Source organism: Manis pentadactyla, chromosome 7 (genome assembly GCF_030020395.1).
Source record: "Manis pentadactyla isolate mManPen7 chromosome 7, mManPen7.hap1, whole genome shotgun sequence".
NCBI classification, from domain to species: Eukaryota; Metazoa; Chordata; class Mammalia; order Pholidota; family Manidae; genus Manis; species Manis pentadactyla.
Genome location: NC_080025.1, coordinates 71,522,959 through 71,550,370, shown reverse-complemented (window position 1 = coordinate 71,550,370; position 27,412 = coordinate 71,522,959). Strand labels below are relative to the sequence as shown.

General features: G+C 34.7%; 1 protein-coding gene across 2 annotated transcripts in view; it reads right to left on the bottom strand.

Annotated features, from left to right (window-relative positions):
• Positions 1 to 7,495: 7,495 nt before the first annotated feature.
• The window catches only part of DBF4 (DBF4 zinc finger), a 28,420-nt gene continuing 8,503 nt past the window's right edge, over positions 7,496 to 27,412 (bottom strand). Inside the window, exons 4-12 of one of the 2 annotated variants that reach the window (XM_036911819.2) lie at positions 27,274 to 27,324; positions 26,747 to 26,816; positions 26,455 to 26,531; positions 20,489 to 20,522; positions 19,189 to 19,234; positions 16,679 to 16,807; positions 16,127 to 16,241; positions 13,047 to 13,171; positions 7,496 to 11,059 (exon numbers count right to left, since the gene is read on the bottom strand). In XM_036911819.2, coding sequence (XP_036767714.2) covers positions 10,075 to 11,059; positions 13,047 to 13,171; positions 16,127 to 16,241; positions 16,679 to 16,807; positions 19,189 to 19,234; positions 20,489 to 20,522; positions 26,455 to 26,531; positions 26,747 to 26,816; positions 27,274 to 27,324 — 1,632 coding nt within the window. In that variant the 3' untranslated portion in view covers positions 7,496 to 10,074. The remainder of the gene's footprint in view (positions 11,060 to 13,046; positions 13,172 to 16,126; positions 16,242 to 16,678; positions 16,808 to 19,188; positions 19,235 to 20,488; positions 20,523 to 26,454; positions 26,532 to 26,746; positions 26,817 to 27,273; positions 27,325 to 27,412) is intronic. The other variant, XM_057504476.1, reaches the window with a different exon arrangement.

Below are 27,412 nucleotides of genomic sequence, written 5' to 3'. Positions count from 1 at the left end.
CAACCCATTCCTGGGGACTGTTCACATGCCATATGTTCTTTTAACAGTAAATAGTCTGTAGTTGTAAGACTTTGGAGCGCTACAATTTGCACTTCTCCAAATTCTTGGTTGAGTTCCAACAGTATAGATCCAGTCAAATTTGTTGTTTTACTGTATGCACAGGCCAGCTTAGATATCTCCTTCCTCATTCCCATGGCAAGTCAAGGAACTGGTGGGATGAGTGCATCTACAGCTGTAGCAGTGCGTGGATCTTTGTTGGGATTTTTTGATGATCTTCTTCTGGCATGAGTCTTCCAGAGAGTGCAGATGTTGGAAGTTCTTTTTCATATCGTATCTTAGTTCATTTTCGGGGTAGCCCAATTAGGCTTTGATCCTCTGTATAAACACAAACAGACCCTTTGCCTACACTTTTATATGCCCTTTATACCCTTGTGTAGAACTCGTTGGAGGTTACCACACAGGAACTGCTCTTTTTTTTTTTTTTTTTGCTTTGTTTTTGGTATCACTAATCCACACTTACATGATGAATATTATGTTTACAAGGCTCTCCCCTATACCAGGTCTCCCCTATAAACCCCTTTACAGTCACTGTCCATCAGCATAGCAAAATGTTGTAGAATCACTACTTGCCTTCTCTGTGTTGTATAGCCCTCCCTTTTCTCCTACCCCCCCATGCATGTTAATCTTAATACCCCCCTACTTCTCCCCCCCTCATCCCTCCCTACCCACCCATCCTCCCCAGTCCCTTTCCCTTTGGTACCTGTTAGTCCATTCTTGAGTTCTGTGATTCTGCTGCTGTTTTGTTCCTTCAGTTTTTCCTTTGTTCTTATATTCCACAGATAAGTGAAATCATTTGGTATTTCTCTTTCTCCGCTTGGCTTGTTTCACTGAGCATAATACCCTCCAGCTCCATCCATGTTGCTGCAAATGATTGGATTTGCCCTTTTCTTATGGCTGAGTAGTATTCCATTGTGTATATGTACCACATCTTCTTTATCCATTCATCTACTGATGGACATTTAGGTTGCTTCCAATTCTTGGCTATTGTAAATAGTGCTGCAATAAACATAGGGGTGCATCTGTCTTTCTCAAACTTGATTGCTGCGTTCTTAGGGTAAATTCCTAGGAGTGGAATTCCTGGGTCAAATGGTAAGTCTGTTTTGAGCATTTTGATGTATCTCCATACTGCTTTCCACAATGGTTGAACTAACTTACATTCCCACCAGCAGTGTAGGAGGGTTCCCCTTTCTCCACAGCCTCGCCAACATTTGTTGTTGTTTGTCTTTTGGATGGCAGCCATCCTTACTGGTGTGAGGTGATACCTCATTGTAGTTTTAATTTGCATTTCTCTGATAATTAGCGATGTGGAGCATCTTTTCATGTGTATGTTGGCCATCTGTATTTCTTTTTTGGAGAACTGTCTGTTCAGTTCCTCTGCCCATTTTTTAATTGGGTTATTTGTTTTTTGTTTGTTGAGGCGTGTGAGCTCCTTATATATTCTGGACGTCAAGCCTTTATCGGATGTGTCATTTTCAAATATATTCTCCCATACTGTAGGGATCCTTCTTGTTCTATTGATGGTGTCTTTTGCTGTACAGAAGCTTTTCAGCTTAATATAGTCCCACTTACTCATTTTTGCTGTTGTTTTCCTTGCCCGGGGAGATATGTTCAAGAAGAGGTCACTCATGTTTATGTCTGAGAGGTTTTTGCCTATGTTTTCTTCCAAGAGTTTAATGGTTTCATGGCTTACATTCAGGTCTTTGATCCATTTTGAGTTTACTTTTGTATATGGGGTTAGACAATGGTCCAGTTTCATTCTCCTACATGTAGCTGTCCAGTTTTGCCAGCACCACCTGTTGAAGAGACTGTCATTTTGCCATTGTATATCCATGGCTCCTTTATCAAATATTAATTGACCATATATGTCTGGGTTAATATCTGGATTCTCTAGTCTGTTCCATTGGTCTGTGGCTCTGCTCTTGTGCCAGTACCAAATTGTCTTGATTACTATGGCTTTATAGTAGAGCTTGAAGTTGGGGAGTGAGATCCCCCCTACTTTATTCTTCTTTCTCAGGATTGCTTTGGCTATTCGGGGTCTTTGGTGTTTCCATATGAATTTTTGAATTATTTGTTCCAGTTCATTGAAGAATGTTGCTGGTAGTTTCATAGGGATTGCATCAAATCTGTATATTGCTTTGGGCAGGATGGCCATTTTAACGATATTAATTCTTCCTAGCCACGAGCATGGGATGAGTTTCCATCTGTTAGTGTCCCCTTTAATTTCTCTTAAGAGTGACTTGTAGTTTTCAGAGTATAAGTCTTTCACTTCTTTGGTTAGGTTTATTCCTAGGTATTTTATTTTTTTGGATGCAATTGTGAATGGAGTTGTTTTCCTGATTTCTCTTTCTGTTGGTTTATTGTTAGTATATAGGAAAGCCACAGATTTCTGTGTGTTAATTTTGTATCCTGCAACTTTGCTGTATTCCGATATCAGTTCTAGTAGTTTTGGGGTGGAGTCTTTAGGGTTTTTTATGTACAGTATCATGTCATCTGCAAATAGTGACAGTTTAACTTCTTCTTTACCAATCTGGATTCCTTGTATTTCTTTATTTTGTCTGATTGCCGTGGCTAGGACCTCCAGTACTATGTTAAATAACAGTGGAGAGAGTGGGCATCCCTGTCTAGTTCCCGATCTCAGAGGAAATGCTTTCAGCCTCTCGCTGTTCAATATAATGTTGGCTGTGGGTTTATCATAGATGGCCTTTATTATGTTGAGGTACTTGCCCTCTATTCCCATTTTGCTGAGAGTTTTTAACATGAATGGATGTTGAACTTTGTCAAATGCTTTTTCAGCATCTATGGAGATGGTCATGTGGTTTTTGTCTTTCTTTTTGTTGATGTGGTGGATGGTGTTGATGGACTTTCGAATGTTGTACCATCCTTGCATCCCTGGGATGAATCCCACTTGGTCATGATGTATGATCCTGTTGATGTATTTTTGAATTTGGTTTGCTAATATTTTGTTGAGTATTTTTGCATCTACATTCATCAGGGATATTGGTCTGTAGTTTTATTTTTTTGGTGGAGTCTTTGCCTGGTTTTGGTATTAGGGTGATGTTATCTTCATGGAATGAGTTTGGGAGTATCCCCTCCTCCTCTATTTTTTGGAAAACTTTAAGGAGAATGGGTATTATGTCTTCCCTGTATGTCTGATTAAATTCCGAGGCAAATTCATCTGGCCCGGGGTTTTTCTTCTTTGGTAGTTTTTTGATTACCGCTTCAATTTCATTGCTGGTAATTGGTCTGTTTAGATTTTCTGTTTCTTTCTGGGTGCATCTTGGAAGGTTGTATTTTTCTAGGAAGTTGTCCATTTCTCCTAGGTTTCCCAGCTTGTTAGCATATAGATTTTCATAGTATTCTCCAACAATTCTTTGCATTTCCGTGGGGTCTGTCGTGATTTTTCCTTTCTCGTTTCTGATACTGTTGATTTGTGTTGACTCTCTTTTCTTCTTAATAAGTCTGGCTAGAGGCTTATCTATTTTGTTTATTTTCTCGAAGAACCAGCTCTTGGTTTCATTGATTTTTGCTATTGTTTTATTCTTCTCAATTTTATTTATTTCTTCTCTGATCTTTATTATGTCCCTCCTTCTGCTGACCTTAGGCCTCATCTGTTCTTCTTTTTCCAATTTCGATAATTGTGACATTAGACCATTCATTTGGGATTGCTCTTCCTTTTTTAAATATGCTTGGATTCCTATATACTTTCCTCTTAAGACTGCTTTTGCTGTGTCCCACAGAAGTTGGGGCTTAGTGTTGTTGTTGTCATTTGTTTCCATATATTGCTGGATCTCCATTTTGATTTGGTCATTGATCCATTGATTATTTAGGAGCGTGTTGTTAAGCCTCCATGTGTTTGTGAGCCTCTTTGCTTTCTTTGTACAGTTTATTTCTAGTTTTATGCCTTTGTGATCTGAAAAGTTGGTTGGTAGGATTTCAATCTTTTGGAATTTTCTGAGGCTCTTTTTGTGGCCTAGTATGTGGTCTATTGTGGAGAATGTTCCATGTGCACTTGAGAAGAATGTATATCCCGCTGCTTTTGGATGTAGAGTTCTATAGATGTCTATTAGGTCCATCTGCTCTACTGTGTTGTTCAGTGCTTCCGTGTCCTTACTTATTTTCTGCCCAGTGGATCTATCCTTTGGGGTGAGTGGTGTGTTGAAGTCTCCTAGAATGAATGCATTGCAGTCTATATCCCCCTTTAGTTCTGTTAGTATTTGTTTCACATATGCTGGTGCTCCTGTGTTGGGTGCATATATATTTAGAATGGTTATATCCTCTTGTTTGAGTGAGCCCTTTATCATTATGTAGTGTCCTTCTTTATCTCTTGTTACTTTCTTTGTTTTGAAGTCTATTTTGTCTGATATTAGTACTGCAACCCCTGCTTTCTTCTCACTGTTGTTTGCTTGAAATATGTTTTTCCATCCCTTGACTTTTAGTCTGTACATGTCTTTGGGTTTGAGGTGAGTTTCTTGTAAGCAGCATATAGATGGGTCTTGCTTTTTTATCCATTCTGTTACTCTGTGTCTTTTGATTGGTGCATTCAACCCATTAACATTTAGGGTGACTATTGAAAGATATGTACTTATTGCCATTGCAGGCTTTAAATTCGTGGTTACCAAAGGTTCAAGGTTAGCCTCTTTAGTATCTTACTGCCTAACTTAGCTCACTTATTGAGCTTTTATATACACTGTCTGGAGATTCTTTTCTTCTCTCCCTTCTTGTTTCTCCTCCTCGATTCTTCATATGTTGGGTGTTTTGTGCTGTGCTCTTTCTAGGAGTGCTCCCATCTAGAGCAGTCCCTGTAAGATGTCCTGTAGAGGTGGTTTGTGGAAAGCAAATTCCCTCAGCTTTTGTTTGTCTGGGAATTAATCCCACCGTCATATTTGAATGATAGTCGTGCTGGATACAGTATCCTTGGTTCTAGGCCCTTCTGTTTCATTGTATTAAATATATCATGCCATTCTCTTCTGGCCTGTAGTGTTTCTGTTGAGAAATCTGACGTTAGCCTGATGGGTTTCCCTTTATAGGTGACCTTTTTCTCTCTAGCTGCCTTTAACACTCTTTCCTTGTCCTTGATATTTGCCATTTTAATTATTATGTGTCTTGGTGTTGCCCTTCTTGGATCCTTTCTGTTGGGGGTTCTGTGTATTTCCGTGGTCTGTTCGATTATTTCCTCCCCCAGTGTGGGGAAGTTTTCAGCAATTATTTCTTCTAAGATACTTTCCATCTCTTTTCCTCTCTCTTCTTTTTCTGGGACCCCTATAATGCGGATATTGTTCCTTTTGGATTGGTCACACAGTTCTCTTAATATTGTTTCATTCCTGGAGATCCTTTTGTCTCTCTCTATGTCAGCTTCTATGCGTTCCTGTTCTCTGATTTCAATTCCATCAATGGCCTATTACATTCTATCCATTCTGCTTATAAACCCTTCCAGAGTTTGTTTCATTTCTGCGATCTCCTTTCTGGCATCTGTGATCTCCTTCCGGACTTCATCCCATTTCTCTTGCGTATTTCTCTGCATCTCTGTCAGCATGTTTATGATTCTTATTTTGAATTCTTTTTCAGGGAGACTGGTTAGGTCTGTCTCCTTCTCTGGTGTTGTCTCTGTGATCTTTGTCTGCCTGTAGCTTTGCCTTTTCATGGTGATAGGAATAGTCTGCAGAACTGGAACGAGTGACGGCTGGAAGGAGTTCCTTTCTTGTTGGTTTGTGGCCCTCCTCTCCTGGGAGAACAGCGGCCTCTAGTGGCTTGTGCTGGGCAACTGCGCGCAGACAGGGTTTCTGCTTCCTGCCCGGCTGCTATGGAGTTAATCTCCGCTGTTGCTGTGGGCGTGGCCTGGCTCAGGCAGCTACTCCAAAGTGGTGGAGTCGCGTTGGAGCAGGAGCTGCTGGGAGGCTATTTATCTCCGTAAGGGGCCTCCCTGCTCCCTGCAGCCCAGGGGTTAGGGTGCCCAGAGATCCCGGATTCCCTACCTCTGGATTAAGTGACCCGCCCTGCCCCTTTAAGACTGCCAAAAAGCACCCGCCAAAACAAAACAACGCCCACCAAAAAAAAAAGAAAAAAAAATTTTTTTTTAATTAAAAAAAAAAAAGAAAAATTTTTAATTAAAAAAAAAAAAAAAAAAAAAGGTGGTCGTTCGTTTTTCTTTATTCTCCAGTGCCAGCCTCAGGCCTCTGCTCATCGGTCTTTCTGCCCTGTTTCCCTAGTATTGGGGTCCCTATCCCTTTAAGACTTCCAAAAAGTGCTCGCCAAAACAAAACAGCAAAAAAGCAAAAAAAAAATGGTCGCGTGCTTTTCTTATGTCCTCTGTCGCCCAGCCTCCAGTGCCTGCTCACTGTTCTTGCTGCCCTGTTTTCCTAGTATCGAGCGCCCTGCACTCTGGCCCGGATGGCTGGGGCTGGGTGTTCGGCAGCCCTGGGCTCCGTCTCCCTCCCGCTCTGCCTGCTCTTCTCCCGCCGGGAGCTGGGGGGAGGGGCGCTTGGCTCCCACGGGGCCGGGGCTTGTATCTTACCCCCTTCGCGAGGCGCTGAGTTCTCTCAGGTGCAGATGTGGTCTGGATATTGTCCTGTGTCCTCTGGTCTTTATTCTAGGAAGGGTTGTCTTTGTTATATTTTCATAGATATATGTTGTTTTGGGAGGAGATTTCCGCTGCTCTACTCATGCCGCCATCTTCCGCCCCTCCCCCTCTTCTTGCATCTTTAATTGCCCAGAGCTCTTCTTAGATTTTTCTTTTTTTGCATGGGATTTTAAGCTACTTCTGTACTACCAACAGAATTATGCATTAATAGCCCTTATTTGCAGGGGTCTAAGTCCTGCTTTTTAACCTTAGTTGTGCATAATCACTAGTCTATAGGCAAATGGGTGGGCATAATGATGCTTCTTCATGCAGGAAGGCTTAACTTGTGGTTTGTGGAAACATGGATGTCATACTACTTTTTGTATTAACACCATTAAACATTCCCTAGAACTAATACAGCTAGAAGGCTAAACTGCCCTTTCGTTTGATCTAATTGTCTTTGTACTATGCCATTTCTCCTCCCCAGTCTCTGCCCCTATGCACAACAAATAATGTAATCACAGCACACAGTTGATATATATTGACCATTGCACGTACTTCAATGCCAGTAAGTCTATAGTGGCTGCTATCTAAGGTAATTTAGGCCCACTTAATCCTTCTTGGGCAACTTACTGTAGCAAACATTCTTTGACCTTTTAACAAGGCAGTCCCATTGGTCTAAGATCCAGTTAGCTGAAGAGTTTACATTATTATGCTTTAAAACCTTTCCATTTCCCACAGGAAGAGGGCTATCATCCTTACATTTCACTCTGATAAAACACAGCAGTAGGATGATTCTTAACTGAAAAATGTAACATAAAACTTTCTTTGTTCTCACATTGAATACATTAATAGAAATTGATAGTATTTAAATAAATATTTATTTTTTATTTATTTATTTATTTATTTATTAAGTATTTTAATATATTTTTAGATAGCAGAATAGTATTTACACATCCATCCTTCCACCAAAATGCCTTAAAAAAGAAAAACAACTAAATTTTCATCTGAAAACATTAAATAATCCCATTTTCAGAAATAAGGATTCAAGTTCAATGGTTTTAGGTGAAAGTTTTACCCATATAAACCGGTTTTTATTCCTCTTAAAAGTACGCGTATTTTGCCTTGACATTCATCAGTTCTCTAGAATTTACACACATCAGAGTAACATTTACATATAGTTCCATAAATTATTTTAATAGATTTAATACTAATCTATGCATGCACAGAAATCACTGACTTTAAAAACTACTTAAAAAGATTCTATTGACCTGTAAAATACACCTTTTGCTATTATCTTAGAAAAATAAATAATTCATTTGAGTTACAAAACCACAGTTGTCTTTACTTCTGCTGTTTCTAGCTACTCCTGGAGAACTAAAGCCACCAACTTTGAAAGCTATACTGTCTGTTACACTTGCCTTAAAGTAAATTAGGGTGCCTTTCTTTCCTAACACCTTTCAACTTCAGTATTCTTGGTATCGAAGAACTCAATTTATCATGCGCTCGCTGAGAATTGTCTATACACTTTGGCAAAGTATATCACTTTCTATCAAGCAAACCAAGTTTTCTATTTACCCTGCAATGGATCTTTTTAAAGTCCTACTTCTGAAGGTAACTTACTACATTAAAAATGAAATGTCCTGTTGTGAACAAAAGCTGGGAACCAAACCACAAGTACTGTTAGAGAATTAAAAAATAAAAAATACCCTCTTCCAGGTAGACATAGCCCCAAAGGTACCTTGGGCAAGTGGCCATGCACTGTAGATACAACCTCTCTGTGAGCACTACCTGCTGTGAGTTGAAGGCTGGATTACTAACTGCCCTCCTCTCCTTGGCTGGGTATTCATCTGCATGGCACAACCCAAACTTTATGTGGCGATCCTGCTACAATTTACAGCATTGTTCCAAATAAACTGAAAGCTAAGCTTTTCTTTTTAAATGTAAATACACATTATGAAGATCTTGGAGGATGGTGTTTTAAAACTCCAGTATTCAAAATAATAGTTCAAAAATGGTGTCAAAATAAAGCTTAAAAACTTTTAACTATTGGAGGTGTTCAGCATGAGCCTTCTTCTTATTAAATTCAACTAAGACAAAATAACTCCAAACCATTGGGAGGGCAAACTGCTGCTCTGCAAACTGAAGAGACCATCACTCTAAACTCCAAGGATCATAGAGCAAGTTTAAATATCTTTTAATTGTTTGGAAAACTTGGGGGAATACAGGTAGTACTGAGGGTGAAAAAAACCTACAAATAATTTCAAGTTTCATCTAGGTTTTTAGAAGGTTGGCTGTAATCACTGACATAGCTTTGCATATACACACACATTCATTTGTGACAGAAAATACTACAGTAATTTACATTGGAAACAAGGGTTGTATGTATGCACATGAAAGGATATCTTGGTTATCCTACTTAAGGTAACAGCATGAACAATAAAGTTGTTGAAAAGCTAGTATTTCTCATGGATATTGTCCAAATGGTCAAAACAACACACACATCAAAGCATGGGAATACATTGGGAGCTATACAGGTTCTCAAAAAATGAAGACTGGTAATCAAAGTTGATTTTTAGTGATAACATATTCACATAACATTCAATTGCACTGATTTTTATTGTGAAAAATGTCTTTAGTTGTAAATGCCTCACTCCTGTAAGAATACACTCAAAGGCAAATGCCTGTACCACCTACAGATATCAGCTAATAATTAGAGCCAAGACCCTGATTAAAGGCAATCCTTATGTTTCAAAACTTTTATTTATAGTTCAATGCCATTCTTCCTTTCATTTCTGACACCAAATTAGGGAGAAAGAGTCATTTTGGAAGAAATTATTTCCAAAGGGAATAGAAAAATTGTTTTATTCCATATGGTAGCCTGGTTAAGTTTTTCCTTCATGGCTGTTTACCCCTATTTGTAAATACCCCCAGGCTATTTACAGATAACCTAACTCCTTAGTGCCAACATACTAGCGTGGTCCAACTAGGTTACCCTCAAGTGTCAAGTGTTTCTGGTAATGATTTCCAGAACCCAAACAGAAATTAATGCTTGTTTTCTATCTGTATGGAAATTAGGTTTTTAAAGGCAACATTGTTACCATGGGGTTCTATTTTAATAGACAATATAACTACAATATCCAAATTTATAATGCTAAATTTTGATATCTCAGAATTTCACATATCTTTCAGTGACATAAAGCAAACATTACTATTTATAATAATTCTTAGTAAACAACTATGAACATAGTATGTAAAATGAGTCACAAATTTATTCTACAATTTTCTGACAGGTATTCAGTTCTGCAGAAAAATGCAAACATCACCTTTATTGTTAATATTTACATTTGGTTCTGTAAACAAAAACGTTGGCAAAAAAAAAACTTTAAGAATTTTTATACACATGAAAATTTCAAGAATTATCTTCTCCATCATTTCTGAAAGTTATTTTTAAAACTCTAAAAGCCAGTAAATGTAGAAGTTGAAGGAGAAGAGATAAACGCTGACAACAGATTATTTGAATTTTCTTCTTCCCAAATATCTAAAACATCACATACACCACTGTTTTCGGGGTAGCTTGTGAAACCCAAAAATTCTGACTTCTCTTCACTAGTCTGAAATAAGTCCAGTAGAGATTGTACTGGTGAACTACAAATTCTGTTTTCTTCCTGGGTAATAAGAAATTCAGTTCTTTTATCTAGTTTCACATTTGGTTCCAGATTTTCTTTTTTATTTCTTCTTAATAATATTTTCACTTTCCGATGAATTTTACCAGAAGGTAAACTATCCATATTCTTGATATCACATTCATTGGGATTCTCAGGAGAACTATGGGATGGAGTCTTTGACTGAATGGTTAGGTGCTCTGGTGAATTGTTTATTGCTAATAGACCAGAATCACGACCAAATATTGAACGAAGATCTATCTCTTTCAGATCCTTTGCTGGAAAAAGTACAGTATCTGACTTTTGTTTTGGTTGAGATGCATTATTATCCATATTAAAATCAGAAACTTGTATAGATGTCTGTTGTCTACATGGATAGTGATCTACCCTTAGTTTTAAGTCATTTTCACTTATAATTAATTTATGTTCAGAAACATCAGTAAGAATGCATCCCTGTTTATTTTTAGATGGAGGTAGATGTGTAAAATTTTGTTTTAAGTCATTTTCAGCTGGATTTAACATGGAACACATATTAGCTGTTTTCTCATCAAGTTCTCTTAATTCACTTGAAGGGTAGGGGATGCATTCTGAAATAAACACAATCTTTTGTTCAGGTTCCTGGGTTTCTTTATACAGGAAATTCTGCTCCATCACCTGTACATTATTTTCCCTGAAGTCTTTCTGAGAAATACATTGCAATTCTAGCTTTTCTTTTGGTTCAGACTTTTCCAGGACATTTGTAGTAATAGGAGAAAGGGATCCAATACTGTATTTTATTCTTCATAGGACAAAAAGAAAAGAAAATCAAAATTTGTGATAAAACTCCTAAGCAGTTAAAATTAAATTAGTAAAACTACTTTAAATTAGTAAAAACTACTTTAAAAACTCCAACTTAGAGAATTACAAAAATACAGACAACTTAGTATTTAGCTGAGTTTACTTCAGATGTTTTAAAAGTTAATAACTTTACAGGTATAGCCGAGATCTCTAGTGTACCCCTCTTCTTATCCACATTCTTTCTCTTCCTCCCAATGCTAACCAGTATCTTGAATTTGGTGTTTAAAAGTACTTTTAACTATATAAATCAAAAGAATTTCTAACTACTCCTAATTTTGTTTTCATTATCCAGAAAAATTTCACAACTTCTGTGTTTCAATTTACATACATGTTGTCTCTTCATTTTACTTGGCAATGTGGAGAATAAGGCTTAATTGGAAATCTGAGGCAGAAACATTCATTAATTTATTTATATTTAAATATATCTACTATCATAGTGAGCCAGAAACTTGGTATCTTTAAACTTCTAAAGATGACAAATTAGTAATCCTTAAATTCACACACATATTTGACCTGAAACCCTCATGGAGTCTCTTCATATCCTTCCAATGTTAGTTTGTATGATACAATCCTAAATTATGTAACAAATAGAAAGAAACTTAACAGCTCACTAGATGTTTTATGTTATACATATCATAGATAACACAGAGAAATACAGAATTTTGACTGCCCCTTCAAAATCAGAATGATTCCTTTTGTTATTTATTTTGTTTATACTTTCACTTAAGATTCCTCTTGAACAAATGGAGGATAAAAAATGAAAAACACTAGTCTGACACTGCTCTTTCCTTTAAAGTCTAGAGAGATGTTTAGGTGACTTATCCGTAAGAAATAAAAATCGTGCAGATAATACTAAGATAACTGATTAAGGAATAACTAGTTTACGCATTAGTAATAGTTCAGAATTTTGCTGCAGATTGAGGTTTTAGGGAATTCTAAATTCTTACAGTAGCCCACGTAGTTTTAGTAGCTGGAAGTATGCCTCTTCTCCAAATAATGTATTATTAAATCAGTCATGCACAACTATTCTGAATGTTAAGAGAAATAATGAGGTTTAGGAACTATTCTACCTAGATAAGTCAAAAAGCTTTCTCGTTAATTTTCAGAAGCTGTAGCTCATTATTTACTCATCTTCTTCATGCCTTAAGATTAGTCTAAAAACATATAAGGCCTGAAGAGCCTACTGAGTCGCCATCAATTCTAGAAAAGCATTACCTTTCACTTTAGATTTATGGAACACAATCTAACCAGGATCATTCTGTCAGTGTGCAGTTATTGTACACTAAACAGCACTGACTTCACACTTTAAAAGTCCTGTCAGTACTTTTAGTAAATATCATTGGCAAGTAAAGTTTAAGCTAAAATATTTAGTGAAAGTATTAAAAAGGCTTAACAGAATTAAGTAGAGGAGGGTTTCTTAGAAAGCTTAAAGATTCAAAATTCTACTTTTTTTAGTCCACATAGATGATAAACTTCATTTTTTAGATCAGGGGTTGATAAACTATGTATTAGCACACAGACCAAATGTAGTCTAGTATGACATGCTTTTCTAAATAAAGTTTTATTGGAATATAGCCACACCCATTTGCTTAAATATTGTCTGTGGCTGCTTTCCCTGTACACTGGGCAAAGCTGAATGCTGTACCAGAGATCCTATGGTTCACAAAGCCTAAAATACTTATTACCTGGCTCTTTATAGAAAAAGTTTGCCAACTCCTCTTTAAGCTATAAAGCCAAGAAAATCCTTAAGGTAATCTAAGGTAAGCACTTTTGGTAGTAGAGGAAGAGGGAGAGAGGAAAGAATTGGTTCTTAACCATACGTACATCCTGAAAATACATATTCCAAGAAGAGGAAACTTTGGATTTATTATTAGTTTAATAAAATTTTAATATTCTGGTAAAATTTTAAACTTTGGTTGATAAATTACCTTTTCTTTTTAGGCATGTCCCTTTCATATTCCACGAAGTCAAAAATTAACTTAGATACTATATCATCAACAACTTGATAGTGATTACTCTGTGCGAAGTTTTTGTGTTGCTCACTTAGAAGATGCTGAAACAGAAAACATATAAATCATAAAATTATATTTTTAAACCAACAGAGAGTTTTGTTGTTGTTCTTCAGGCTTTCTAATATTTTCATGCCCCTAAAATTAGGATTCTAATAACTACTCCAAAGAAATATCCTTTACTAGAACTTCAAAGGATGTTAAGAAGTAAAATAAAGAAACTTGTGAGAAACCACTACAACTACTTTGGTTTTCAAAGTCTTCCATTTTTTAAAGAGCAAAGTTAAGTACTAACTAATTAGTTAAGCACTAACTAATTATTGGTTTCAATGGAACTGAAAACAAATGAACTCTGACAAGGAAGATAAGGAAGAAAAACAATAGTGACACTTAACATTTAGAGTGTGCTAATATTTTTGAAAACACTTTTCCCTTTACTATTTTATCTTATCCTTAAACAATTACCACCAAGTAAGGTGGAGCTTACTTGTGAATGAAATGTTATAATTTAACATACAAGACCTCAAAATAAGAATTTGGGAAGATAGATTAAACAAACAAATGAAGTAGAATGAATGCTGTGAAGTATAAAAAAGGAAAAGATTCATCATTGAAGAACACATTTGAGAATGAGCAAGTAAAGTGCTAACAAGGGAGAGTACAGACAAGTTATTCTCAATCAAGAGTGTTCAAAAAGAAAAGTAAACAAGTTCAGTATACTGGGATAAAAGTCACAGGAAACCAAGCTTCTTCTGAGTAGATGGAATCTCCAGGTTAATTTCTGTCACCTGTCTCTCAGTTGATCACGGAATTGTGTATAGAAGCCAATACAAAGATGATCATGGTAAAACCTAATTTGTTTCCCTAGTTTCATAAAATTTTAACTTGGGATGATCTGACTGTATATCCAAAATAAAATTCTTCAGTGGTTATAAAAAACATAGTATTCTAGATATGTATGTATTCCTTCCTTACTTGCAAACTTACCACATTCAAATTCCATATGCCGAGTAATGTTAAACAAATGAGAAAGATTAAAATTTTTTTTTTTAAATTAGCTCTAATAGTTCAGATTCAGTTTATTCATGTTCTTGGAAAGATAATTTATTGACTGAAATAAATTAAGAACATAAGCTCCAACTTTTATGTAGTTCCCCTCTACTTCTGCCTAACTCTTACTAATCCTTCAAGCAGTTGAAGCTTCTTATTTTGAGGTCTTGTATGTCCTATGGTTAAGTACCCTCATTATTTATTACCATTGTACTTTATTTCATGTCACCTTTGTGACACTCAGCCCACTTGCAAATATCTATTTTACATCTATCTTCTGTGTCAGACCATAAGATATATAAAGAGTAGAGAATATATCTGCCATGTTTGTTGCTTAATATGCAGTAATCAAATTTGTTAAATGAATGCCCTGGTACAGATGAAACTGAATCACTGAGAAATCATAAGATTCAAAAAACAAAAAACATTTTTTTTATTCTTACCAACTAAAAAAGTACACACGAAAAACTGTAAAAAATAAAATGATTTAAAAATATCTACCCCAACACCTACTTTCACTAATTTTCCTTCACTGTGGCAACTAATGGCCAAGGATTTCGCTTTTTACTCCATCACTTTCTGAGTATCAAATTAGGATAACAATCTGACATGAGGAAAAGCATCTATTCTAGATTTTTCTATTGCAAAGGCAGCAATGTAAAATTTCAGGACTAATAAATAATTTAAATTTCAAAAAGGTTTTTTGGGAATGGGAAATATTTCTGAGACAGTTGAGCTTCTGATTAAAAATAATTTAAGCTAACCATGTTCTGTTCCTTTATTATACAAACAAAACAGAAAAAAACTATACAAAGCACTAATAAATTTTGGGCTATAAACCAAACTTCAATTTAGAGTATGAAGGCAGAGTTTATGACCCAGACATTTAAAAATATTCTTTCTCCTTAACTCTTCCATCTACCAAAACTAAGCAACAAAACAAACCTGTCTACTATTTTCAAAATTAACAATTCCAATAATAACTAACATTTATAATAAACCCAAGTACCAGGAACTGTTCAGTCACACAAACAAGAAGCCAGGATTCAGACATGGCAGCCTGGATTCAAATCTCTGGCTTTTTAAAAAAATTAGTTTACAAATTCTAACAGTTGCCATCTTTAAAACTGTCTCTTCGTCCACCACACCATTCCAACTATTCCATTTCTCCTTCTGTTGCTTCAAAGAATTGTCTTCACTTCCTTCTCATCCTCCCATTAGTAAATCACATATCCGTTTTTTATTACTCAGGCCTGAAATACTGTAGTCACTCTTACTCCTCATCTTCTCTCATTCCCAACATCCAACTCATTAGCAAATTTTCTTGGCTCCACCTTTAAATTATATCCACAATCTGACCATGTCTCATCACTTCTACAAATACTACTTAGTCCAGGCCACCATCATCTATTATTTCATCCCATCAGTGAGTTTAATTTAGTACTTCTGCATTGCTTATTTCATTATCCACATGTCTTATTCCCTCACTTCTCAGGTCTCTACTCAAGTATCACCTTATCACTTAAGCATTCCTTATCAAGTCTAAATAGACAACATCTCAATTCCTGCTTTACGTTTTCTCCTAGGTACTGATCTAATCACTAACACTCTCTAAATAATTTCGTTATTCTTTTATCCTGTGGTTTTCTATATCTTTCTCCCCCTGCATAGAATATAATCTTTACAAGGGAAGGGAATTGGTTTCTTCCTCAATGGTGTTCACCCAGAACAATGACTTGCACATAGTAGGTGCTCAGTAAATATTTGTTGAATGAATGAATAGAAATTATTTCTCAATATACATTTTCCCTTTCTTAAAATTTAAGATAATTTTACCGAAAGGAAATATATATTAGTTAATTACCACAATAAGAATAAGCTAAAATTTAAGCAGCAAATATTATTCATAGTTTCTGAAATATCAACCCCTAATATAAAATGACATTTACGGTTTCAAGATCATCATATTTCTGCAGACAGCATTCACAATATCCTTTTTTTTTCTTTTCTTTCAGCTGGAGTTGAACTGGGATTCCACCACATTTATCGCCATCTGTCCAGATTCTGATAAAAATATGGCAAAAGAATTAGCTGAACATAAGAATAATTATAGTCCCCACTTACCAAATAGTATCTGCCATAATTTGCATAGATTTATCAATGCTTTTAACCATATTTCCTTTTTAATGTATTGAGAGGCAAACTAAGAATGTAACGATTATTCTGGAGAATACTTCAGATCACTTAAGAGAAACAACACATTTTAATTATTTGTAAATATTTTCAAATCCCTCCCCCCCAAACTACTTGAGTGTCTAAGTATGACACACTTAAATTAGAAGAGATTCAGACTTCAAATATAGTAAAAGGGCATCAAAAATTTACAGGGGGAAAACCATAATAGTGATTAGAAACACACATACACCCAGCCATGGCATTAAATTAATTAGTTTAAATGTTGGTTTTAAAAGAATAAAGATCACTTGAAGGTATATACCTACCTTGGTTTAACCTGAATTTGCTTTTGGATGCTGGATGGCTTATCTACATCAAAGGGACTGGAGGGCTTCTGAATAGAATAATTTATAAAAGGCATATTGGTCAGCTGAAGATAAAATGGCCTATAAAGTCTAAAAGAATAAAAAGACAAATACATGAGATTCCTTATGATGTAAGAAAACATGTTTTAAGTCTTGTATTTCAAAATCATGTAATTCATCTGGAACCTGAAATAAGTAACAGAAATCAGTTTGGCTTCCCTTCCCAATTCTATTCTATTTCTATTAGAATAGTCCTAAGTAGGACTATTACTTTTTTTAACATAAAAAAAAGTTTTTAAAAGTTATGGTAAAATATGCATAAAAAATCTTAACCATTTTTTAAGTATACAATTCAGTCATATTAAATACATTCACAATGCTTTGCGACCATTAGCACCATCAATCTCTAAAACTCTTTTCATCTTTCAAAACTGAAACTCTGTACCCATTAAACAGTGACCATTCTCCCTTCCTGTTAACCCCTGGCAACCACCATTCTACTTTCTGTCTCTATGAATTTGACTAAGTACCTCATTAGGTAGAATCATGCAGTATTTTTTCTCTTATTTCACTTAGCATTATGTCCTGACAGTTCATCCATGTTACAGCATGTTTCAGAATTTCATTCCTTTTTAGGCTGAATAATATTCCAGAGAGAGCGAGACAGAGAGAGAGAGAGAGAGAGAGAGAGAGAGAGAGAGAGAGAGAGAGAGAGAGAGTGTGTGTGTGTGTGTGTGTGTGTGTGTGTGTGTGTGTGTACACACACACCTCTTGGCTATTGTGAATAGTGCTGCTATTAGCATGTATGTGAAGTATCTCTTTGAGACCCTGCTTTCAATTCTTTTGGATATATAACCAGAGTGGAACGGCTAGATCATATGGTAGTTCTAATGTTGTGGGGAACCTCCATACTGCTTTCCATAGCAATTACACCACTTTACAATCCCACCAAAAGTGGACAAGGGTTCCAATTTCTTCACAAACACTTGTTATTTTGTTTCTTGGATAGTAGCCATCCTAATAGGTATGAGGTGACAAGATATCTCACTGTGGTTTTGATTAGCATTTCTCTGATAATTAGTAATGTTGAACTTGTTTTCATATATTTGTCGGCAATCCATAAATTTTGGGAGAAATGTCAAATCATCTGGTCATTATTTTAACCTGGTCATTTGATTTTCTATTTTTCATTATTAGATGTCTGATTTGCAAATATCTTCTCCCATTCCATGCATTGCCTTTCACTTTGGTGTACAGAAATTTATAATTTTGGTGTAGTCTAATTAATTTTTTAAATCTTTTGTCACTTGTCGTTTTGGTGTTATTTATCTATGAAATCACTGCTAAATCCAATGTCATAAAGCTTTTCCCGTTTTCTTCCAAGGGTTTTATAGTTCAAGGTCTTTGATCCATGTTGCATTAATTTTGCACATGGTATATAATTTACATATGGATATCTATTTTTCCCAATAGTATTTGTTGATCTTGGCATCCTTGTCAGTAATCATTTGACCATACATGAACAGATTTATTTCTGAGTTCTTTATTCTATCCATTGGTCTATACATCTGTCTTTAACACCAAGGTGCCCTAATTACTGTAGCTTTGTATCAAGTTTTGAAATCAGGAAGTGTAGACTTCCAACTTTATTCTTCCTATTCAAGATTGTTTTGGTTGTTCAGGGTTCCTTGAAGTTCCATATGAATTTTAGAATAGACTTTTCTCTTTCTGCAAAAAAAAGTCACTCGGTTTTGATAGGGATTGCACTGAATCTGTAGATCACTGGATGGTACTGACATCTTAACAATATGTAGTCTTCCAATCCCTGAACATGGGCTGTCTTCCCATTTATTGGTACCTTCTCTAGGCCTAATTCTGAATTGCGTTTTTTCCTCCACAGTATCACATTTCATAAAAAGAATTTAATACATCTTTGTGAGCACCTGAGAATTAATCAATCATACATGTCTAAATGAGTAACTAGAATGTCAAGAGAAAGCTAATTCTCCCATGCCAAGGTAATTTACTTACATCTATAGTACACTAAGATTATCCTATAAAACTTCAGAATAAGTTTAGAAAAAGTACCAAAGTAGATGTTATACACAGATTTTGTATTTTCAAATAGTACCAATAATTTGTTTCACAGATGTATAAGCAATCTTTACATAGTACTTCCAAATCATATAGTACTACACTTAGCCAGATAATGGTTATTTGCCATACTAAAGAGCTGGTCTTGTGATTGCTCTAAACTAGATATTTCAAGGAATTATTATCTATAACATATTGAAACTAACTTCAGTCCTTGAGCACAAATTAATGCAACTTTCTGTAACTTGTGCCACACGTGTATTAGTTTAATATAAACCTAACTTAATGGAACCTAACAATATTAGTGGAGATACTTTAATTAGATTTTCTCCTTTAGTATTGTACCTAAATCAAACAGACTGAACTTAGATACTTACTGGCTCACATCTTCCACCTTTACAAAAGGCTTTTTGAGTCTACCTGCTTGAGAACATACAAAACATGACATTAGATACAAATCCGGGAGTGGGAGGAAATTATGCACAGATTTTCCTGACTTACAAAGAGGTTACATCTCAATAAACCCATCATAAGTTAAAGATATCCTAAGTTGAAAATGCATTTAACACACCTAATCTACCAAACATCATAGCTTAGGTTAGCCTACCTTAAATGGGCTCAGGACATTTATACTAGCCTATGGTTGGGCAAAATCATCTAAAAGCCTATTTTATAATAAAGTGTTGAATATCTCATGTCATTTATTGAATACAATACTGCAAGTGAAAACCAGAATGGCTGTATGGCTATAGATGGTTGTTGAGGGTATGGGCTCATTACCCTTGTGATGAGGTGGCTGACTGGGAGCTTTGGCTTACTGCCACTGTCCAGCATCATGACAAAATATCATCTTTCACATTGCCCAGGAAAAGATAAAAATAGAAAATTTGAGGTATGGTTTCTACTGAATGTGTATAACTTTCGCACTATCATAAAGTCGAAAAACTCTAAGTGGAACCATTCTGTCAGGGATCTTCTGTATCCATTATCTATTTCCATATGAAGTTTTAAGCATCAGGTGATTTTACATATCAACCCCTTTCCAAAATAACAGAAGCTCTGTCTATATTCTGAGATTCTTAAAGTGAATCAATCTCCCAAAGGAGCTATGAATAGAATTCAGGAGAATTCTAAGCTGGAACAAGGAAAAAATTCAACTTTCATTTTTACTAGTATCTAACTGGAATTTAAAATTTCCTCCAATTATGCATATAATCAACAGGATCACAGTAGTATTAATAGTGCCTATAATTTTGATACTAATTGAAACATTTTCATAGCATATTAGTTATTACAGATTTCTCGAAGCATCATTTTTGCTCATCACTTCAAAATTACAGTAGCAATTAGAATCACTACCAGAAATTGTTTTTAATGTGTAATAAAATCAACTATATCATTATTTTATAATTTAAAATATTCTGAAAACTAAATTTAACATAGGTAACTCTTAGAAATCTAATGATTTTTTTTTAATGTTTTTAAAAACATTACTCTAAGAAGGGGTCCACAGGCTTCACCAAACTGCTACAAGGTCCCACATTATAAAAATGGCCAAGAACTACTAAATAAGTCATTTAAAGGGTTGTCTACATTATTTCTTACAAGATTTTTATATGATTCGTTCTATTTTTCTAAAAGCAAGCCAAACACAGTTAAAAATATCAAAATACTTACTTCTTGCTCTCTGTGTGCCAATACCTCTTTTTCCCTTTAAAAAAAAGAAAAAAATACTGGTGAAAAAATGCAGTGAAATGTGCTGGGTTTAAAAGTACAGTGAAAACAGCAAATGCAATTGCTCAATAGCCTCAAGATAAAAAAACCATATAGGGAAAGAACTATATATAAGAAGGGTGATTATTCCGTCTTTGCAGGATAAAAAAGAGAAAAACTTGCTTTTAAAAATCAATTCAATGAATTCTACTTCTAGGAATTTACCCTAAGAATGCAGGAGCCCAGTCTGAAAAAGACATATGCACTGTTTATCCCAGCACTGTTTACAATAGCCAAGAAATGGAAGCAACCTAAGTGTCCATCAGTAGATGAATGGATAAACAAGAGGTGGTACATATACACAATGGAATATTATTCAGCCATAAGAAGAAAACAAATCCTACCATTTGCAACAACATGGATGGAGCTAGAGGGTATTATGCTCAGTGAAATAAGCCAGGCGGAGAAAGACAAGTATCAAATGATTTCCCTCATCTGTGGAGTATATGAACAAAGCAAAGACTGAAGGAACAAAACAGCAGCAGACTCACAGAACCCAAGAATGGACTAATAGTTACCAAAAGGAAAGGGACTGGGGAGGATGGGGGCAGAGGGGTGAGCAGGGGGTGGTGAGGAGTGGCATGGGGAAGGTAGTAACACAGAGAAGACAAGTAATGACTCTATAGTATCATACTATGCTGATGGACAGTGACTGAAATGGGATATGTGGGGGGAACTTGATAATGGGGGGAGTCTAGTAACCATCATGTTGCTCATGTAATTGTATATTAATGATACCAAAAAAAAGGGGGCAAAATATATAAATAAAAATCAATTCGACCAAAGATATGAAACAATGATAACTCAAAAGTTAAAGGATTTTAGTCATTGGTAAGGAATTTAGTAATACAAGCTCACTTTTCCAATATGGGCAACAAATACCTTGCATTCTATCTCTAATTGTTTTTGTTTTCACAGAAAGGTATCAACCAGTATGGAAAAGGTACAGTTGATGAAATAATCTATAAACAGTCAATATAAATTATTTTTATGCTCTCATTCAGTAAAACTTTTATGATGAACTTAACAAAGGAATTATTTAAAAATTTATTATAGTCAGTCAATTCCAGTCAAGATTTACCATATTGGTCAATCAATCTCACTGATTACAACTAAAAACTCTGGACAAAATACAGTAAACAACCACCTGTGGACTGAAAAGTACATAAAACCAGGCTCATTGTAGGAGGAAGTCAAGCTTAGAGAGGCTCCTTTTAAGGAGCCTAAGTTTCCCATTTCCCATTCCCCACTTCTCTTGCAATGTTACCTTATGGATGGGCCTCTATAGTCACAGAGTTGGCGGCAGTAGTGGAGCCAGTGGCCAGAACTCCTATATAAATCCCACCTCTCTGGCTAGAAAGAGCCAGAAAAGAGGGTCCTGCAGTCCAATGAGTACAAAAGGAATCCCTGTTATTATTTCTTCTTTCTTTTCTCCCACAGTTTTACCCTGAGGGGAAGCCCCAGTTATAAAACTGCAATTGTAAAGGTGCCACAGACAGCTAAAATTGAGAAACCCTAACTTTCTCAAAACAGAAACTAGGAAAAGGTCACTGTAAACTGGAGAGTGAAGGGGAAACTGTGGAGTAGCCAGCTGGAGAAGGGGATCCATAACTCCCTGGATAAGCCCACATAAGTAACAGGCTTACTTCAAAGGCTGACCTCTAAGCTGCATATGCTAAGGACAGACCCCATGCAGCATAGCAAGGGCTTTCAAAATGAAACCAAGATTTAAATCACTGCCCAAGTCTTGGACTAATCTTGAGAGGTGCATATGTAGAACACACAGAAAACTGCATACAAGTCTTTGAAAATGGAAACTGAGATTAGAACTGCCACCTACAGAAACTGAGACAACCACTAAGTTTGAAAAAAATTAGATGACTGGCTACTAAAACAATGACAGCAAAAACAACAAAATCAGTTCTCCAGAGTATTATAATAGATCTGCAGTCTACATAACATAAATTTTACAGTATCTAATGTACAGTAAAAAATTATGACATAATAAGAACCAGAAAACACAATCAATTCTTGAGGGAAAAGACAATCAGATGCCAACCCCAAGGTGTTCTTGATGTCAGAATTATCAGAAAAAGACTTTAAAGTAAAAATAAAAATATACTAAAATGCATGGAAAGATAAAAAGTTATCAGTAGAAAAACAAACTATAGAAAAGAATCAAGTGGAAATTGTAGAAATGAAAAATACAATTTGAAATACAGAATTTACTGAGTGGTCTTAATAGCAGAATGAAATGTCAGTATACTTGAAGACAGATGAACAGAAATATTCAATTAAAAAACAGTAAAAAAAAAATACTGGAAAGAAAAATGAACAGGGACCCAACAAGTTGTACTCTAGCTATAATTAATATTAAAAGGTCTAACATCACTGTTATTGGTGTTGTAGAGAGAATGAAAAAAAATTTCAATGAAATAATAGCCAAACTTTACATAAATTTACAGATTCAAGAAGCTAAGTGAATAGCAAATGTAAACCTAATGTAAACAAAATGTAATAAAATGTAAATATGAACAAAAATGCAAACATAAACTTACAGATTCAAGAAGTTCAGTGAACAGCAAAGAGAATAATCTCTAAGTAAACCATGCCTAGTTATATCACAATCAAAATGCTGAAAACTAAAGATAAAGAAAAATCTTGAAAGCAGATAGAGAAAAAATGATCATTACATATAAGGGAACAACAATTAGAATGTACACTTTTCATCAGAATCCACCAAAGGCAGAATACAGCTCTAGAATACCCATAAAGTGCTGAACAAAAGAACTGTAATTCGTAATTCTTTATCCATTGACGGTATCTTGCAGAATGAAGGTGAAATAAAGACGTTCTCGCATTGAGGAAAATAAAGAAAATTCATTGGAGACAAATCTGCTCTTAAAAAATGCTAAAGAAGTTCTTCAGGCTAAAGGAAAATAGTTATCAGAGGGAAACCTCTAACTTCAGGGATGAAGAAACAGCAAATGAAGAGAGTTAACATCTAGCTAAATAAGACTATTTTCCTCCTCTTAAGTTTTTCAATATGACTTTTTCAAGCAAAAGGATAATACTGGTAGATTTTTCAATATATGCAGATGTAATCAAAGTAACTACACCATAAAGACTGGTGGGGGGAGGAGAGGTAAAAAGCTCAATAGGTTTTAAGACTTCTACATTTTATTTGAAGCACGTAACATATTAATTCTAAACAGACTATGAAAAATTACCTATATGTATAGTTTAAATCCTAGAGCAACCACTAAAATAAAACACAAAACAAAAATGAAGAAATAAAACCAAAAAAGCCAATAGATCTTAAAACAATCTGAAAAGCAGCTGGAAAGTGAGAAACAGGAATAAAATACACAGATCATCCACAAAAAAACCAGTATAGTATCTTGGCAGGCCTAAATTCGATGGTATCAATTATTAAGTATAAATCACTAAAACATACCAATTAAGAGATTGCCAGATTTGATAAGAAGACAACTTTTTACTGTCTACAACTAACACATTTTAAATATAAAGTCATAGGTAATATTAAATGTAAAGGGAACCAAAAAGATATACCATGTAAACACTAACCAACAGAAAGCTGGAGTGGCTATATCATGTCAGACAGAGCCAACTTCAGAACGAGGAGCACTAATCTAACAAGGACAGACCGGGATATTATATGATAAAAAGTTCAATTCACCAAGAAGACATAAGAATTATTAGATGTATACATGCTTAACAAGGCTCAAAATACATGAATCAAAAATGACAGAACTGGAAGGAAAAATCCACAAATCCACAATATATCTGGCAACTTCTCTCTCAGTAATGCCTAGAATAAGACAGAAAATCAGTATGGATACAGAAGACCTGATTAATACTATCATCCAACTTGACCTATTTAATATTTAACATCTATAGCACATTACACCCATTAACAGCAGAATATATATATGTATTTTCCAATTTGCACTAAAATAAACTATATATTGGGCAACATAACAAATGACAAACTTAAAAGAACAATGTGTGAAATCATACAAATTATGTACTCTGACCTTAACAGAATTAAAACAGCAATCAGTAACAAAGTTATCTGGAAAATCGCAAATTTGAAAGCAAATGATATACTTCTACATAACCAACAGGACAAAGAGTAAGTGGTAAGAGAAATTTTTATGTATTTTCAATTGAATCAAGATGAAAACCAGTATCATTAACAGGAACTCTCATTCATTGCTGCTGGGAATGTAAAATGGTACAGACATTTAGGAAGACAGTTTGGTAGTTTCTTGCAAAACTAAACATACTATTACTGTACAATCCATCAATCATGCATGCCCTTGGTATTTACCCAAATGAACTGAAAGCTTACACACTGTTCAGCAGATTTCAATTAATTTGCAAAAATTAATCAGTTCGCAAAGATTGGGCAACAGGCATTTGGAACTTTTTTTACTTGTAAATAAAACACCCAAACAAATGAAGTATATACAGTTTTACTTAAATACTATTTGTCATATAATTTGATCATTTTGCTCTCTGCAAATTATTCATCTTATATAAATGTGAATTTATTAAAAATGTGAAATTCATAGACTTCATGAATTTTCACATATAAAATGCATATATGGGGCAGCTATGATGTTTCTTATTAAAAATTATGTTTAAGATCGTTCAACAGTCATTGTCCAATATTCTTTACTGGCAACCAGAGGATCTTTCCCAAATGTCTATCCAACCTAATTATTGTATTAATAATCTCTCAGTAATTTTCCAAACACTTTAAGGTAAAATCTAACTTCTTTATACAGTGTACAAGGTCCTATTTAAAGTTGCTGATTTTTTCAACTTCATTTGTCATTCTTTCACTCAAACATCGTTTTATTATACCACAGAAAATTTCTAAAACATGTCAGTCTACTTATGGCTTCATGTCTTTATATACTCTATAAAATTTATTTTATTTTCAGAGTCTAGTCATTTAAGGATTGAGTAAAGAAAAAGCAAATGAAATATGAGTACCATGAGAAACCTAGGAGATGAGACAAGTTCTAGAAGAAAACAGGTAAGTTCAAGGAAGAAATGGACTGTAGCTGAGAGAACCAATATGATTGGTTTTAAAATGTGTTAATTTGATTTGGCAAATTGGCCAGTAGTTTTATACCTCATAAGCTGAAGAGTAAATGGGATGTATAAAAGTGGAGATTTGAAGTGTGGATGATATAAAGACTGGGTAGTATTTAAAGACTGGGTAGTATTTAGGTAGGGAAGAGAGATCAAGGGATGTTATATTGTACGTTTTAGAGGATGGACAAGGCTTGATTTTGTCCACAGGTGTCAAGGAGGCCTAGTAAAAAAGGCGAGAGACTGAATATACAGGAACATTAGGTCTAACAGACTGCAATGCCCAATGCGTTATTTAACAAATTTTTAGGTCAGACCAGGACAATCATATTAAATAACAAGATTTTATAATATCACCATCTAAAGCAGTTGGGAAGTATATTTCCTCTTTATGTTTCCAAAAGGAGTATATTCTATATATTAGGAACTTCTCATTTGATAAGCTAATTGTAGTATTTTCCATGAAAATGAACAAAAGTATCTTATAAAGCAGCAGCAAGAAAAAAGAAAACAAAAAAACTTACGTTACTATCCCAGAAACAACTTCTACCTCATGAGTAAATCCTAAAGTTAAATTATACACAATTTATTCAAATAATAGAAACATGCATACAGTCCATACAGGCTTACCACCAGGATATTCTGTCAATATATTTTCTATTAGGCAAGAAAAATTTACAGATAAATAAATAAAAACCAAGTTGATCACTTAAGTAATTTAAAAAGAATGGAAAATTACATACGGTATCTCTTACAGAAGTACTTGATTTCTTGAGTAAATACAACTCTTTTTTCTTTTGTTCAATGTAGTATCTTATGTCTTTATTAAAAGAAAGAAGGGCTTAAGATTAGTATTTATCTTCAGAGTTAAAGATTGTTATTTTCTTATAAATAAATATACTAAATTTGGATGAAAGAATTACCATTATAGGTATCTCTCATTATTTTAATTCTCACTACGTGAAATTAAGAACCAAAGAACAGAAATCGATACTTCTAACAAATACTGTCAATAAACAATAATAAAATCCTTACCATCAATATGAAGAATTTTCACTCCCCATGATAAGGCATTTGACAATATACTATTTGAAGGAATAAAATCCTGTAAAATAAAAAAGTTTTGAGTTTTTCTGGGAAATTACTACTTTAAATGAGCTACTTTAATCATTTGAAGCTTAATGTCATGAGGTAGTTATTCAGAAGAGATCCTATAGTTACAATAGCAATGAGTACATCAGTTTTTTTCTTCTGAAATCAATCTGCTTAATATTTCCATATTCTTGATAATTAATTCACTCTGGCCTTAGAGTCAAGTTTTAAGAAATTATATTTCATTTAAAAATACAAAAATGCCACAAGCTTAGAAATCTCCAGTAGTATTTTAAAAGGCCACAAGATGGAGATGTTTCTTCATGAAAAGTAGGTTCTGAGGCGATACGTGCTGTTAACTTTTAGGCTTTTCCTATTAAAAATGAGGAAAGGAAGATTTCAGGGATATCTTCATTTTCTACCTGATAATAGCAAAACATATGCTGTGAATTTTTAAAGTTCCTACTTACATGGTCCTTGATAGCTTTTTCAACTAGTAATTTTCCTCTGCTCAAACATACCTATAAAAAGACCAGAGATCAAACATAGAAAGTTGTAACACACTGGGAAAAAAAGGTTAAAAAGCTAAAGTTAAGTATATTTACAGAT